At 38.0% G+C, this 18,522-nt stretch overlaps 1 protein-coding gene across 1 annotated transcript in view; it reads right to left on the bottom strand.

Moving 5' to 3' along the window:
* Nucleotides 1-18,522, bottom strand: part of Pth2r (parathyroid hormone 2 receptor) — a 62,119-nt gene that overhangs the window by 7,967 nt on the left and 35,630 nt on the right. Inside the window, exon 9 of the mRNA XM_013031583.1 lies at nt 4,133-4,227. Coding sequence (XP_012887037.1) covers nt 4,133-4,227 — 95 coding nt within the window. The remainder of the gene's footprint in view (nt 1-4,132; nt 4,228-18,522) is intronic.

The following is an 18,522-nucleotide window of genomic DNA, read 5'->3' as shown; positions in this document are numbered from 1 at the left end:
CAGAAATCCAAGCACAGCATAATTGGGTCTTTCTGGCAGGGCCTTACCCGTTTGAAATAAAGGTGTAGGGTTGAGTTTTCATCCAAACCTCAGGTTTCTCTTGTAAACTCATATGAATTCCTAGAACATCTCCATCCCTTGCAGTTGTAAGGCTTTCTGCTGACCATCAACTCTGCCATAGTTTCCTACAAACTGTCCATCAGCCCTCCACCATACAAAAGATGATTTAATTAAAGCCAGCAGGAGAATTCTCAGGCTCAAGAGAGGGTCTAAATAACATTGCAACATGCTATAGGAGGAACTAGACCATGCCTTTTACAATATACTGTAAACTAGTCCAATAGATCTTGCCTATACTCAAAGTGAGAAATTAAGGGGAAAGATTATACAAGCAAACCATGGGCTAGTAATCTTGAGAGACATCTTAGAAATCAATGGACCATGGTATGTCATTACTGTCCCCAGAAATACAAATTGTATCCTATAGAATACCACTAATGGCAAGCCTGGTGCTAGTGGCTCATGCCTATAATCCTAGCTACTCAGGAGGCTGAGGTCTGAGGATTGCGGTTCAAAGCCAGCCTGAGCAGGAACATCCGTGAGACTCTTATCTCCAATAAACCACTAGAAAACCAGAAGTGGCGCTGTAGCTCAAGCAGTAGAGTGCTCTCCTTGAGCTAAAGAGCTCAGGGACAGTGCCCAAGCCCAGAGTTCAAGCCCCACGACCAACAACAACAACAACAAAAAAGAATGCCAGTAATGGCAGTCCCCAAGCCCAGAGTTCAAGCCCCACGACGAACAACAACAACAACAACAAAACAAAAGAATGCCACTAATGGCAGTCCAGTATACACTGGTGAGTTTTGCTAGCTTTTATCCACTTATAAATTCATTTCGCATTTATTATCTGACTGTAGGTTAAGTTAGTTTTTAAGTAGCTTTAATTTTTGCTCCTTCCTTCATTGATTGTTAGTTAAGTAAAATATTTCAAGTGTGCTGCACAAGCTCATTTATAAGTGATCCAGCAATGACAGTGAATGGGTTAAAGTAGGGACAGATGCCAAGTATGACACGCAAGTCATTGTCTGTCCATTTGTGCAACTGTGGGAACACATGAATCCTCAGCACTGATTTTCCTCAGGGTCCATCTGGTCCATCTTTATAGCTGGATACTGGAAGAAATCCCAGGCATCTCCTGAGATGATCCAGGAATATTATAACAGACAGAGTTCTGGCTTGCTGGAAATATGGGAATGGATTATGTGTGTTCAAAGTCAATCCCATGAGAAGAATACAAAGAAGTCAATTTGGGGCCTTGGTCTCAGCAAATGAAACAAATGACCAATCATCATCATGATCCGTTACTGGCTGTATAATTTTACTTTGAAAACCATATAAGATAGCCATTATTATCACATTTCCAAGTGATAACAGAGGGACAGAGAAAGAAAGTGTTCATTTAAAATTATAGTTAGTGGTGATGCCATCTTAAGAGCTGTTCTCTTTACTATGTACTATATAGTAAGTACAAGTGGGATTTATTCCAAAAATAACGAACATTAAATATTTTTGTTTAACAATAATGGAAAGCCAAATTACCTAACATGTTAAAATGTTCTTTCACATTGAATTTTTTATTCTTATAGCCCTTACATATTTCTAATCCTGAACCCTTTTTTTACTTTGTAAACAAACTCTTGTTTACTTTGTAAACAAAAATTATAGTTTAAAAGAGAGAAAATGTATCATCTCTTTTGTTAAGTCTGATAGATTAATTATCTTAATATCAATGTGGTTTGAAAATAGCTGACTACCCAATATTTAGTATATTACCTTTAGGGAAAACTAGCTCAAAAATATGTGGGTTCTCTCTATACTATTTTTACAAACTGCATGGAATCTACAATTATCTCTATATGAAATTATGTTTGGAGTGATTGATGTCATTCAATTATGTTTTAATCCAATATATCAACTGAGAGATTTTGAGAACTTTTCAAAAGTCTTTTTCTAGTTGTAAGTATATACTCACATAAAAAGACAATCAGAGCTCTAAAAAGTATTTTCAGTTTTTCAGAGTATTACTCATGAAAATATGCTTAATTACTGCTGTTGTTGCTCTCTTCGATTATGGGGCTTGAACTCAGGGCCTAGGTGCTGTCCGTGAGCTCTTTTTTTGTTCAGTTATTGAGCCATGGGCCACATCCAGTTTTCTAGTGGTTAACTGGTTAAGCATCTCAGGGCCTTTCCTGCCTGGGCTCACTTGGAGCTGTAATCCTCAGATCTATGTTAGTTAACTTCCTGAGTAGCTAGGATTACAGATGTGAGCCACCTGCACCCACCTAATTACTGCTTTAGATGCCACTATCTAAATAGTCTAGCAAGAATATTTAAACACTTGTTACACAAAGGTAATAATGAAATAAAAGTTTAAAGGCACAAAAATAAGTAAATATAAATTTAAATTCTCAACCTTAATGGTAGGAGTAGCACCAAGATAAATTATATTTTCTTATATCTACTTAAAAAGGAACATTTGATCAGAAGTTCTCAGAAATTGACCGAAGAGCAAGGAAACCAAATACTTAATTGAATTTCTAAGTGGTTGACAAATACTTTCCCCAATGTTATCCCAAGTAAGAAAACCATTCTCCACTATGTTTTATGGATAGCATTAATAATACAAAATGTGTTTCAGCTATAAAAAAAAGATATGCTTAATTTAGAAAAAAATATTTTCATGGCTTTTTTGAATCAACAACTCAAAACTTTAAGAACTTGTAGCTACTATATTATTAAAAAGTTGTTCTTCAAGAGGTTTATTATATTGTTTGCATTTCTTTTATTTTCCTTCCTTTTTTCTATGGTTCATCCCCTTTTGCCACTTTTTTTGTATTTCTGTATCATTTGTCTTATGTATAAGTTTATCTCTTTTGAGGAGGGTCAAGGGAAGCACAGAAAGTCTGGGACAAAGGGTGAACCAAGTCAGCAGTGATACTCACTAGACACTATGTTGGAAATGAACTATACAACTTGAGGGGGAGGGACGTTGGGAGAGGGAAAATGAAAGAGAATGACAGAGGGGGTGTTAATGTTCAAAAGGAGATGTACTCAGTATCTGAATGTGTACCTTTAACCCCTTTGTACATCACCTTTACAATATTTTTTTAATTTTTAAGTTGTTCTGACTTCGGAGCAATGGCTCATTAAAATTCTTGATAACTTACTCTCTTCAATTTTTATGAAATACAATCCTCCCACAGGTGAACTCTAAATAGTACTTATTTTCTGTTTTGAAATGTCAGTAGTTGTTTTCTGCTAAGTTTCTCAAATCTTGTGGATAACGTTTTGCAAAGAATAGAACATTTGTGTCATTTAGAAATATAGAAATAAATCAGCTAACATTCACAGCTAGAGAAAAAAGTAGTCTTACTTTATGAAGAAGAATGAGAGACTATATCTTTTTGTGTTCTGTCATCCTTTGGTCTTACAATTCACTGATGGAATGTAACATGAGAAAAGCTATATCAGTATAGCAGTCCACCTACTGTAAGCTCTTAGGCACAATATAACGAATCCACTTTCTTGTTTTCAGTATGACATAATGAGTATATATAAAATTGTCTAAGTTCCCCCAAGAGATTTTCTGGGAGTTCATATAATTTATTGAAAAATACCAACCTGATAAGAAGGGATACAGTGTAGTTAGAATTTAAGCACATTAGGAAAGTTTAAAGCTATTTACATGTTGGTTTTATACTTTTTCTTTTTTTTGGGGGGGGTGTCCGGTCATGGGACCTGAACTCTGGGCCTGGGCACTGTCCCTCAGCTCTTCAGCTCAAGGCTAGTGCTCTACCACTTGAGCCACAACACCACTTCCAGCTTTTTTTCTTCCTTTTGCTTATGTGGTGCTGAGGAATCGAACCCAGGGCCTCATGCATGCAAGGCAAGCGCTTTACCACTGAGCCACCTTCCCAGCCCCTACTTTTTCAAATAATTCATGTAATTGAACCAATGAAAGATATACATTCATAAATTGAATCTCTTAAAGATATTTTGTGATGAACTGATACTTGTTCTCTGAATAATGACTAAGACATCTCCTTTCATGGGACGGCTGCTCTTGAATTACCTGTATTGCTTTCTCATGTCATGTCCAACTGCATTGGTCTCCCAAATTTTGGTAGCTAGAACTCTAACTGTATTCAGAAAGAGAATAAAATTCATCTGCAAGAGAAAATAATATTATAAAGAATTACTGAATTGGTCTTCAAGATGTTCATAGAAATTTAACAAATGGTATTCAAAGTCTCCAATAAATATGAATAAAGAAATATTAGATAAAATATTGGAAAGCTACTAATTTTATACATTATTATTATTGTAAAGGTGATGGTACAGCTATACAAGTCAGATAAACAGTACATTTCTTTTCAAACAATGTTACTCCTTCCCTACTCTTTCCCAGTTTTCCCTCTCACCCCCACCCACAAGTTCTATAGTTCATTTTCAACATAGTGTCTAGTGAGTACCACTGCAGCATTTGTTCACCCTTTGTCCCTCCATTTCTGTATCTCCCCTCTTACACTTCCAGAGACAGAAAAATGAAAAAACAAAGCCAATGGAAAAGAAAACAAAATGGCAACAAAGGAAAACACCTCTTGCTTCCATTTCCTGGTGTTCACTTTGATAAATATTATTTTATATGATCAGATGCTCACAGGTTTTGTGTGGAAGGTTACTGGTTCTTGATTTGCTCTTTGCAAAACAAACAAAATAATCAAAAAGTTTCAACAGACTGGAAACCAGAGATACAGAAAATAATATAATTTGTTTCCAAAATGAAGTTTGGATGAAGCTCCATAGCAGACTGTAAGATTAAAAAATAAGAATTATATAAATGAGACTGCCCTTTTTAAAAAGAAATAATACCTCTCTATATATATTTGAGGCATGAGTAATAGTTGTTCTAGGGATACTGTCTTTCCTGTGATATATGAGACATCTTGGGAGACATATGTTAAGGTTTAAAGGGAAAAAAAGAAAAAAAACTAAAAGGAAAGATAGTATATAAGGAAAGCTAACCAAGTAGAAAATTAAATTGAATTCCAAATGTTATGGATGAAAGAACCACTAGAAAAAATCTCATCCTGCCTTTTAAAAAAGAAGATAGAAATGGATTGAAAAAATAAGCCCTTTTATGTTCAAGGATCTTTGATGAGATCCAACATAACCAAGAGCAAGAAGAAAGCATGAATGTCAGGAGTCCTAAGAAGATGTAATCTGAACCCCTGAGTGTCTTCATTCAGGCAGTTGGCTGCTACTTGGGAATAATGGGTCTATATAGCTGGCCACAGGCAGTCATTGGGCCAATGAAGGAGGCAGGGGCTGAACTGAGAGCCCATCAAGGTCTCCATTCCTTGAAGACAGCTTGGCTTGGGGAGTTCTAAAACATTTCTGAAAATTGGAGGATTAGGGTTATTGGGTCCCAGATGCAGTTGATTGTTTACATCAACCCTAAACTACTGCCCTGCTTACTACCAGCCTCCTCCCAACTTCCTTTGATGCATCTCTGGTTGATTTCACAAGAACCCAAGGCTTGAGCTGAAGAATCAAGATGCTCCCAGGTGAATCAAACCTGCCGATTCTTGAATAGTTTCTCATTGTAAGCCTCACTTAATACAAATCATATTCATTTATTGAAGATGCAAAAGTAAAGTTCAAAGAGATTAACTGATTTGACTTGTGCTATCCATTTATCAGCTGGAATTCGGACCAAGTCTCAGTAGTTTTTTTATCACGAATACTTAAGCTTAATCTCATATCTTCTCTTCAGTAAGCCCAAAAGATGCAAAACATAAGAATTGTGGATTTCAATCTTCACCCATTATAACATCCTGCTCACAGACATAACCTTTATATACAATTAGGTGTGTGGTTGTTTATCGCATGGATGCTAGTTTCTGAATAGACAAATTATTTCCTTATTTTCTCTTTGCTTAATACTGCAGACCTTAGCAATTCAATAGAGCTGGGGTAAAAAAAATGGAGAAAGGCTTATAAAGGCTTGTAACTACTCTGCAAAGGACTGAATGGTAAGATGTTTATCCTACGATTTTATTAGCATCAATTCATTGTACAAGGAGTTTTCATGCTGGTTAAGTCCATATAAATATACAATGCACCTTGAGTATGTTCATTTCTCCATTGCTCTCCTTTATCCCCTCTCTTCCCAAACCAATCTCAACAGGCTCAATTACTTAACTTTCACACATGTACTGAAAGTATTTTAACCATACTCATTCTCTCTATTGGCCTTACCCCACCACCACCACTCACTCCTCAAACAAGATCTATTTTATATTACTTTCACTCATTGTGTTTAAGTATATATTAATTTTTCAAAAGAGTTTCACTGAGGCAGTTCTCACATGCATATATTGTACAGATTGAAACCTTACTTCCCCCTTCCCCATCTCCAAAGTCTGTAATTTGAGTGGAAGGGTTTGAAGCTGGAAAAGCTATCAGAATAACAGTCATCTGTCATGTCTTAATCCTTGAAAAGGAGGACTTATACCTGGCACCAGATGAGCCAACATTGAGCACCCCAACCAAGTGCTCCGACCAATTACTCTTCCCTCTGGATAGTATATCATAGATAAATATGGAAAAACACCCAGAAATTTGACTGAAAGCTAATCAGCAGTTTAATAGTTTAAAGAATAACAAATATTTTACAGAAAGATTTAAGAAAAACCAAGATTGAGAGAACTTGCTGCTTTAAAAGATAGATAAATAGCCAAGCACCAGTGAGCTCATGTCTGTGATCCTAGCTCCTCATGAAACTGAGATCTGAGAATTGTGCTTCAAAGCCAGCTGGGGCAGTAAAGTTCATGAGACTCTTATGTTTAATTAACCATGGAAAAGCCAGAAGTGGAGCTGTGACTCAATTGGTGGAGTGCTAGCCTTGAGCAAAAGCTCAGGAAGAAATATGAGTATATTTAAGCAACTCATGCTTCTTTATCAGGGGAGCCTGTACTGGGCAGATTCTCTGCAGCGTCTCTAGGGACAGAGCTTCCCCTCAGCATCCTGTGCCTGGACAGGAAGAACTACTGTGTTCTCCAATAGCTCCATTTGGCTATATCCCAGTCGATGGCAGCAATATGGTTTTGTGTGGTTCTTCCTCTCCCCTTTACTGTATTACCTGTCTTCTTCAAAATCAGAGCAGTAGAGAGATTCCGTATAATAGTTCCTTTCTGAGGCCTTCTGAATATATCCCATCCACTCACTTCATGTATTTGGCTTCTTTTTCAATTATATTTACTTTGTGTATATGCATCTTGATCTGAATTACTAACCTTTTAACTTTTAGGCAATAACCTAATTAATATCAATGGTATAATTTGATTATCTATATGACAGATACAGCTGGAATTCAACTTGTAATTTAGGGTCACATCTATGTAAATGGTAGAGCTTGAATTTTATCTGAAGTGCAGACATGTTTAGGAAAGAAAATATTCTGGAAAGGAAAATTTCCTCAAATAAAAATAATTTGGTATTTTGCAATTCTATCCAACACTGAAGATTAACTTTTTTCCTATCTTTGAAAATTTGCTTCGTTAGATAGTTATCCCTGTTTTTGGAGACTGGGCCTTTTTCAGTAACAACTGAGGAAATGAATCATTGACTTCACAGCAGTTAGGAGTTTGTGCCTTATTTGTTTGTTTCCTTTTGTATTTTACAAACAGCATAACAATTGGATATTTTTTAAGCTTATCACTTAGTCTTTTCCTAAAGGCTTTGTGGAAAATACCATCCTATTCTATCTGCCAAAATACTCTGTGATACTCTTGGTCAGATGTGTGAGGCAAAACATTTGCAAGGCAAAATCCTGAAAATCTAAAGCTGTGTATTCAATGCACTGAACAATACACAGATTTCTCCAGTCACTATTTTGTTAGTCATGAAACTAGCTCATGAGTCAGATGATGAACAAGCCCATGACGAATACTACAAACTGTTAACCACCAACATCAGTTCTTAGTTTAGATACACAAGAGTCAAGAGATAAAAATCTAAAACATACAAATATATGCCAACAAATGAAGACTGGAAAAGAAATAAGCACTAATGACCTCTATTTTCCTAACAATCACCGCCATCTATAATGAAAACTATAAGCTCCATCATGTCTCTAAAGGGTTATTTAAAGGTCAAAATCTCTACAATAACATTGCAAATTAACATCAGGAAAAATATCCTCCAAATGCTTCCCAATTTGAACTTTTTTTTAATTCTACAGCTTATTTTTGAGGAGTTATCCGAAAATGAACTACTGTCTCTCTCCACAAACACACACATATAAATTTAAATATCTGCATGAGTGACTGGCCCTGATTTCCAGTGTTAGCTTTTAGTTCTTTAACGGCAGCTGAGAGTTGTTCCAAAATGGAGTTTTAGGTATCCCATTTCTTCTATGAACATGAATTTGTTGTATCTACTATAGGAAAGATTATTCTGGAACAAAAAAACATGTTTTTTCTTCCATCAGGTAAGATATGTCATGAACTTAGGCCCATGTTTACATGTTTTATTGGTGGCAATGTTTTACTTTTCCTTGGATCCCTTTAAATACAGTTCTCCTTAGTACACATTCACATTTTAATTCATCTAAGATGAATCAACACATTGTGCAGGGAAGTAAATTGAGACTTTCTGGCATCTCTAACCAAGAGAATAGATTGAATGAATTGAACGTGTAGGATTGATTCCCACCGAACAGCAAAGACTATGGACCACCATCACCATCTTCTGCAGCACTCATCTCCCTTACATCTTCCCAGCAGTTTGCAGGGGTGGGTGTTTATTTCCACCTAATTCCTGGGAATCTTTGTCAATAGTGTCTCTAAGGACTTTCAAATACCATAATTGATGACAGAGTTAATCTGTTAGAACTATGACCTTTATTTACAGTAGTAAGTAATCTGCATCTCTCTTAAGCAGACATTTGCTCCTCCAAACAAGTTCACCTAATCCATCCAACAGAGTGCCTTCAGACTTTTCTTATTTGTTTTTGGTCCTAGTATGAATGCTTGAATTCAGGGCCTTGACTATAGCTCAGCTTTCTTACTCACCCCTTGCACTGTTCCACTTGAGCCAGGCCTCTGATTAATTGGAAATGGAGTCTTACAGAGTTTCCTTTCCCAGCTAGTGAATTTGAACCACAGTCCTCCAGAGTAGCTAGGATGGTGGGGGTGAATCATTAGTGCCTACCTCAGACTTAAATATCTTCATGTTTCACTATAATTTTAAGGAAAACTTCAACATAATTTGCATGGATTCCATGCTCACTCAGCTGTATAGTCTGATCTCCAGTATTTTCTGGAGATGTGCTTTCATCCAGCCACGGACAATGTGGCTCATCCATTTCCACTTTGACACATACTGCGAAGTAAAATCCATCTCCACTCTTTGCCCATGGTTCAAGCCCATGATTCAAGTGTATTGGTCTTTCATAGTTCTGATCTTACCTACTAGATGTTTCCTTTGCAAAGCTGTCCAGATGAGAGTTTGGAGCTTTATCCTCCTCATTCTTAACTTTAAAGTAGCCATCTCATAAATGCCTTAAGACAGATCTGTTTGCTTTCTTTTTAGTAGCATACCTTAGTTGTAAGGGGGGGTTCACTGTGGCATTTTCACACATATAAACAGTATATCTTGATTGACACCCCTAACTAGCACCCTCCCTTGCTGTATTCCTATCCTTTAAATAATTGCATTATTCTATTTTCAAACATGCAAGTAAACTATATTAAACACGTTTCATTCTCATTTACTCTATTCATTAGCCTCCCCTCCTCCCCTCAAGCCTATTTACTTTCATGGCATCCTGGAGACTTTTTAGTGTGTATTAATTGCATCAGGAGGTTTCACTACCGTATTTAACATGGGCATGTGTCATGTTTTGCTTGGAATAACCTTCTCTATTGCCTTCTCTGACTCCACTCCTTTAAGCTCTTATTGATCGAGAGCTTTCACTGAGGTTCTTTTTGCAATTTTCATACATAGCTGAACTATATCACAAAATTATTCTTATTCACTTCCTCCTCCCCCTCAGCCTGCTATATAATCTCATAGTTAGAATTATAGGGGGTTGTGTGTGTATATAACATACATAATATATACTAGGTGTTATATATATTACATTACACATATATTTGCATAGTTAGAATTGTTTTGTGTGTATATATACATAGGTGTATATGTGTATGCATATAAATGCATATATTCCTATTCTGCATTTCTTTTATATCAGTTTTAATTCTTTTGAGCTGTTACAGACCCTTAGTACAGACCTGTCCAACACTCACTTGGTAAGGACTTGCTGAATCCATTAATGATTGCTTTGTCTCTAGTTCTAGACCTTTCTGCCTGCCAGGTACATCATTTGTCCCTGGGTGGAGGGGGCATCTCCGCTTCCCCCAGGGCTGCTCTGCAAGGCTCAGGATCACACTGTCGCTCCATGCTCTCTGTGCATCAGGAAACAGTCCTCGTTAGTTTGAAGTTATAGAGAAGAATTTTTAAATCGTCCTCAACAACATCAAGATGGTGCAGGTGAAGAACAAATTGCTTCATTTGGAGATATTATCTTCATGACAAATTTATAATTTTTCAATGAATGCTTAGCTTAAGCATAAACTTAGCAGATATCAGCAAAACACAGGAAGCAGCAATGCTACAGTTTTAGTTTCCAAAATTCTGAAATCAAATGGTTTCTCCTACATTTGTACCAAGCTGTGTGTGGATAGATAGATAGATAGATAGATAGATAGATAGATAGATAGATAGATAGATAGATAGATAGATAGATAGAGATATGACTGCTCATAAGGCCTGTAACTCTCCTAAATTTAATCTGGCTCATATATCATTTCGAAATACTCACCACAGATTTTACTCTGATGTCACACATCCAATCAGTAATATCTAAGTTATAATAATACCCAAAGCCAGAATTGAGTAAGGGATCCAATTTGTGTTTAAAATTATGGACAAATAATTTGGTGATGGTACACATGGAAATCTATTTTGGTAAGACCACACCACATGAAAATACAGAGCTTAAGCTGGGCGCTGGTGGCTCACGCCTGTAATCCTAGCTGAGATCTGAGGATCTCGGTTCAAAGCCAGCCAGGGCAGGAGAGACTGTGAGACTCCTATCTCCAATAAACCACCAGAAAACTGGAAGAAAACTGGAAGTGGCACTGTAGCTCAAGTGGTAGAGCGCTCGCCTTGAGCTGAAGAGCTGAGGGACAGTGCCCAGGCCCAGAGTTCAAGCCCCCCGACCAACAAAAAAAAAAAAAAAAGAAAATACAGAGCTTAAAAAAAGCAGGTATCTTAAAGTCAACATTTTTTGTTGTTGTTTTTGTTTGTTGGTTGAACTCTGGGCTCTATCTCTCAGCTCTTCTGCTCAAGGTTAGAGCTTACCACTTGAGCCACAGCACCACTTACAGTTTTCTGGTGGTTAATTGGAGTTAAGAATCGCATAGACTTTCCTGCCCAGGGTGGCTTTGAACTATGATCCTCCATCTCTGCTTCCTGCGATTACAGGCGTGGATTACAGGCGTGAGCCACCAGTGCCTGGCTAAGTCAACATTTTTAAAGACAAATGTAGCCATACAAGTGGAAACATTTCTACCCATAAATTTAAGAAGCTGTTTGACATGGAAAGAATATGGTCAAATAGTTCAGGTTGGATCTTTGTTTTGCCGCACGAGTTGTGTGACCTTTATCTATACTCACCTCCTCTAGTTTTGGGTTTTTTTTTGTTTTGTTTTTTCTTTTTGCCGGTTGTGGGGGCCTGAACTCTGGGCCTGGGTGCTGTCCCTTGGCTCTTCAGCTCAAGGCTAGCGCTCTACCACTTGAGCCATAGTGCCACTTCCGGCTTTTTCTGCTTATGTGGTGCTGAGGAATCGAACCCAGGGCCTCATGCATGCAAGGCAAGCGCTCTACCACTGAGCCACCTTCCCAGCCCCTATACTCACCTCCTCTAGAAAACAGAAAGGTTCCCTAAGGTGGACTGAGAAGTTCTGAAAGTTTACTTACTTCCATGCTCCTGTTCCTAGTTCCCTAGGACATCTACTTTGTATGCAGAATGTGGCTTCTTACAAAAAAAACTTTTGATCAAGTAGTCATGATATGCCAAAGCAAATCTTGCTGGGAACTAAGAATATAGAAGTTTAGTGAAAAAGTTTGGTTATTGTTTGTTCCTCAGTGGTGAGGATGGATCTCAGGACTTTGTGTATGTTAGACCAGTGCAATAACACTGATCTACATCCCCCACCCCAAAATATGGTTCTTATTCACATAAGCCTTCAAGTTTATTGGACAAGATAGAGCATCAACAGATACATTTGATTTCATTTAGACTAAGGAGCATCCAAAAGGCCCCAGTGGAGGTACAACATTCAATGTGAGCAATGGAAAGGATAGCCCAGCCTTTCAGAGGAGCACTGAGGGCCTGTGGAATTGTTCTGGGTGGGCAGAAGTAGACAAATTCAAGAAACTGACTGGAAAACCATATGGCTGGGCCTCAGGATGTAAAGGCCATGAGCACGCTTAACAAGATACCCTCTGAATTCTCAGGGAAGTTCCAAGTACATGCAGCCCACTGAGTTGTCACATAGGGAGTAACCACAAATCTAGCCTTAATGGCTGTGTGGCCTTAGTCAATTTCCTATTCACAGTCACAGTGAGGATTCAACACATAAAATTTTACAACCAAGAGAAAGAAGGCCCTCCATGGACTGCACACTGAGATGAAGTTCCAGGATCATTATTTTCCCCTGTAACAGATACCCGTTTTAGGAACTAAGTTCTCTAAAAGCAGTGACTGCTTTTCTTGGTCCCATAAGTTAACTAAAAGCAAAAACAAACAAAAACCAAAAAACTTATCACCAGGCCCTGGTGGCTCACTTCTGAAATCCTAGCTCCTCAGAAAGCTGAGATCAGAGGATCACAGTTCAAAGCAGCCTGGGCAGGAAAATCCATGAGACTCTTATCTCCAATTAACCACCAGAAAACCGGAGTTGGTGCTGTGGCTCAAGTGGTAGAGCACTCACCTTGAGCTGAAGAGCTGAGGGACAGCGCCTTCAAGCCCCATTACTGGAGAAAAAAAAATTTTTAAAAAAACCTTGCCATCCCAGCCTGTTTCACAACTGCCTCTTTTACTCCAAGTTTCTCTCCAGTGATCATCATGAGTTCTGGGATAGACATGACCAATCAATAGCACCGTTGTGACATGGGTCCAAAACTACCTGTAAGGAAAAAGTCAGCAGAGATGCAAGAAAGGCCATCCCCTACAATACCTTTAGGGATAAGTTTGCAGACTGCAGTAGGAGTGGCCACCCATCTCATGGGAAGCAAATGATGGCAACAATCGTGACCCCTCTGAAGCCCCTCACAGAACTGAGATGAAAATAAAACAATCAGGCCACGGTCTTCCTAAGACTCTTTAATAATTATGTACATCTCACTATTCTGCCCCAATTCTTCCTCTACTTAAACCAAAACGTCCTGTGTGAACCCAAACTATGAGAAGAAATGCTTACCTCACCTCTTCCTGTGGAGTGCCGGCCACGTAATTCATCTCCCTTCTCTGCCCTTCATTATTAGTTATCTTTCTGTTTGGTTATATTTGGTTGAGTGCCCACATCTGATGGGCCAGAAATCACACACACACACACTGCCCTGACTTGGGCTTACAGCCTAAAACTCCTATTACATGCTGGCTCCTACAGCAAGCTGTTGGATGTAGGCTTCAAGATCCTAAAATCTGCTAAGACTCTGAAATGCCAAGAGGAAAATATATAGGAGAGTTTTTCTAGAAATCCCTGCAACCCAGTTTTATGTTTAGATTAAGTCCCAAGACTTCAGCTACTGCTTAGAAAATAATAAAAGGACAAATACAAATGAAAAATCAGAGGCTTTATGCTCCCTCTAGAAAACTGAAAAAAAATCTCCCTTCTTTTGCTTGGCATTTTCCTGAGAAAACTTCTGAATACTTTCCTATCTCTTTGGAATACATATAAAGCTTTTTTTGTAAATGAGATAGGACCTTTATCAGCTTTATGAGCCAGGAATGTCTTTCTCAAAAATCTGGAATCATCTCTTTGAAGTGAACACTACAAAGCAGGGTGTCAGTGGCTCACTCCTGTAATCTCAGGAGACTGAGATCTAAGGATCATGGTTCAAAGCCATCTGGGACAGGAAAGTGGGTGAGACTCTTATCTCCAATTAACTACCCAAAGCCAGAAATGTCACTGTGGCTTAACACCTTGAGAGAAAGCACCCAGGTCCTGGCAGAAAGGAGGAGGAGGAGGAGGAGGAGGAGGACTACTTCAAGGGTGACAATGTTTCCCCAGGGTTTTATGGAAAGGTAAGGGCCTAATTATCTTCCAGTCACAAAACTACTTTCTGCCATAAACCACTGGGGTTCCTTTTACTTCACCTAAAGGTAATTAGCTAACATAAGCATTGAGCCCAATTCCCAGATAAAGTTAGGATGAATGTAGATTGCCTATAATGCAAATCTCCTTCTGGTCTAATAATTCGGTATTAGTAATATTTTCTTTCTCTACTTCTTCTGTGAATTGCTGTTAGGAGATGGTTTTTGTTTTAATTTCATTTCCTCAGCAGCAGAAAGCTAGCCAGAGCCTATTTCCACCATCATAACAAAGAAATGCTAGATAATCTACATAGCAAAGTGATCTTTGTTAAGCTTTCAAAACTATCAAAGAGCAAAGTGATAGGACAAAAATGATCCTGTCATTAATGTAAAGTCTTCAAAGGTGTAGAATGCTCACCTGTTTCCCCTGGACAGATGGTAAACTCTACGTAAATACTCAAGAAAATTATGCATAGAATAAACTTCCCAGAAAAGGAATTTCAATTTACAATAACAACAAAAAAAAGACATTTAGGAATCAAATTAAGCAAGGACAAAAAGATTTGCACACTGAAAATTATAAAATACTGATGAAGGAAATTAACAAAGACATTTGTCAACTACTTAAAGATAACAAAAATTTAAAGCACAGGTGAAGAAACATGTTTATAGATTGGAAGAATTCATTTATTAAAAATGTCCCATCTACCAAAGAAATGGATAGATTCAAGACAATTCCTATCCAAATCTCAACTATTTTTAACACAAGTAGAAACCCCTGTTTTCACTGTATTTGATGTTGGTATAATTTGTGGAGGGGAAGGGAAAAACAAATTGTTTAAATAGTAGATACAGGTGGACCCATTGCATCAATGAGATGTACAAGATGTTATGTGGAAAATGAACTTTACAGCTTTGGCATGGGAGCAGGGTGGGTGAAGGGATGGGAAGGCGAAACGAAGGAGGAGGCAACAATGCTTGATAAGAAATGCACTCATTACCTTGCCCATGTAATTGTAACCCCTCTGTACGGTATTTTCACAATAAAAAATAAATTAAAAAAAATAGTCCTAAGATTTATTTGAAGCCACAAAACACTGCAAATACATCCAAAGCAATCTGGAGCAAGAAAAATGAAGCTGTATGCACCATGCTACCTGATTTCAAATATATCACAAAGCTGTAATAATCAAAATAGTAGGGTACTGCCATAAAATGGACCAATAAAACAGAATAGGGAGCCCAAAAGTAATATCCATGCATTTTGTATGGTCAAGAAAAGAGTCAATAACACACAATGAGAAAAGAACAATCTCTTGCATTAATACTATTGGAGAAACTGTATATTTGCAATGAAGAAGAGTGAAATTGGACCTTCACCCAACACCATCTATGAAATCAACTCACAACTGACTAAAGATGTAATGAAAGACCTAAAATTATAAGACAATTAGAGGAAAACAGTGGACAAATTTCATGACCCTTCTTGGCACTGATTTTCTTTTACTCTGACTCCCCAAAACACAGGCAGCAATTTGAAAAATTAATGAATGGGATTCTAACAAACACAGACCAACCCACAGTCTATGCTCATAAAATTGTCTGACACATTTGCCTTTGGTCCCAAGAAAGGATAAACCACCTTCAGTGTTTCATTCTGTGTCGAGGGGCAGACCTTAGCTAATCAGAGAAGCCAGACCCTGGCATAACTGAACTCTTCTCCTCTCGACATCACACAATCCACTGAGAAGAAACCCCAGTCCCTTAGAGACATTTCAAGTCTTAAGAGTCACTTCCAGATACACAAGGCACAAGAGTTGACATTACTGTTGCCCAAGACTGACAATTTCATCACATTATAGAAACATTTGGGAAAGGAGGGGAAAAGGTTAAGAGTCATATAGATGGAATGAATTTGATACAGTATACACATGCACGTAAATGTCACAATGAAATCTCTTTAATGCAGTTAATATATGCTAGCAATTTTTAAGAAAGGGAACATTTTTGTGATAAGATGTGAGAAGAGACTCTGCTTGGGTTATGAACAAGTTACTAAAACACATACACAAAAAATAAAAACAATAATAGTTAAAACTCTCATCATATTTCCTTACAAATGAGGGGTTGTCATTCTTTCTAATGAAGACAAAGAATTCCATTATCACATTTTTTGATCCATTCATCTACTGAGGAGCATCTGGGCTGGTTCCATATTTTAGCTATGGTAAATAATGCTGTGATAAACAGTTGTGCAGGTAGCTTTAGTATGGCCTTGTTTGTGATCATTCGGGTAAATGCCCAGAAGTGGGATTGCTGGGTCATAGGGAGCTCTATGTGGAGTCTTTTGAGGAACCTCCATACTGCTTTCCAAAGTGGTGGAAAAAATTTACACTCCCACCAACAGTACAGTAGTGTTCCCTTTTGGCCACATCCCCTCCAGCGTCTGTTGTTATTACATTTATTGATTATAGCCATTCTAACTGGGGCGAAGTGGTATCTCAATGTTGTTTTGATTTGCATTACCTATATGGCCAGAGTGGTCGAGCATTTCTGTTGGACATTCTTATTTCCTCTTTAAAGAAGTCTCTCTTTAAGTCTTTAGCACACTTATTAATGGAGCAGTTGTTTATTTGAAGACTTGTTTGGGGGGAATTTAATTTTTTTGAGTTCTAATTATAGCACCACCCACATTTGTAAGGAAATGGAAAGATTTGGGGAAAATCATATTAAGTGAAGTAAGCCAGATCCAAAAAAAAAAAACATAGATCCCATGGTTTCCCTTATTTGCAATAATTAGTATATGTCTAGGATAATTTTAGCAGATGAGCAAAATGGTTCAATAGCTTACATATGACCATATAAGATGATGCTAAGCGAAATGAACTCCAAGACATGGACACAAGAGGTTTTTCTTTGTTGTTGTTGTTTTTAATGTACTATGTGATTTCTTGTTTCTTTTGTGTGTTCTTCCTCCTATGGTATATCACCTCTGTCACTGTATTTGATTTTTGGTAGCTTGTTATTGTTTTTTTACCTGTTTATCTGAATTAGGGGAGGGAAGGGGAATGACAGAATGGTGAGACAAAGGACAAGGAGGAAACCAATGCAACAGCGATATACACAAGACACTATGTTGGAAATGATCTGTACAACCTGCAGGGCTTAAGGGGAGGGAAAGTAGGAGAAAATTGAAGGAAGGTGTAACAGCTTAACAAGAAATGTACTCATTACTTATGTAACGCTAACCCCTCTGTACATCACCTTGACAATAAAAAGAAGACAGTAAAGCTGGAGAGGCAGGCTATTCATCTACATAAGCAAGTTGAATTTGATTATAATGTGAAGCCACTAGAGAATTAAAGATGTCAACCAGTATCATAAAAATCTCTCATTGTACTATATGTCAGCCACTATTTCTAATGCAGTCCAATAATTAACTCATGTGACCTATACTATTATCTCCATTGCTCAGATGACAAAAGTGAACCTTAAGTTTAAACACATGGCCAAAACCAGCCTGCATATAAAATTCCAGCTATCTGCTTCGACAGAAGGGCAGACCTAGGACTGTCATAAAACTACCAACACTCAAGTCTGTAAGGTGAAGAAAAGGCTCACTGGAGAAGGTCAGCTTCAAGCTGGGGACTGCAGGAAGAGTGGACCATAGGTGACAAGCAGGAGGTCAGGCAGATAGACCAGTAGAGACAAAAGGCCTGAGATGGGAAAGAACTGAGCATGCTCACAGAACTAAAAGAAGTCAACTGCACAAAGCTGACAGCTCAGGAGGCACAGGAGCCAGTTATGCAAATGAGGAAGATGAATCCCAAGTGCACAAGATACCAAACCCCAGTTCACCGTCTTCTTTTGCCTTCTAATTCAGTCATGTCCTCAGGGTCACAGTGATTTCACCCAGCAGACATTACTGCTACCTAATTACACCACTGCCCAACTTCTACCAGGCCTTGGGACTCTTTGAGGGAGAAATCTGATTCCATCACTCACCACTGTGGAAATCCGTGGCTGCCACCTCCTGCATGATTAAGTCTCAGATCTTTTTTTTTTTTTTTGGG

The sequence above is a fragment of the Dipodomys ordii genome, unplaced genomic scaffold, assembly GCF_000151885.1.
Source record: "Dipodomys ordii isolate 6190 unplaced genomic scaffold, Dord_2.0 Scaffold1, whole genome shotgun sequence".
NCBI classification, from domain to species: domain Eukaryota; kingdom Metazoa; phylum Chordata; class Mammalia; order Rodentia; family Heteromyidae; genus Dipodomys; species Dipodomys ordii.
The sequence above is the reverse complement of the archived record's forward strand: the minus strand, read 5'-3'. Positions and strand labels throughout refer to the sequence as shown.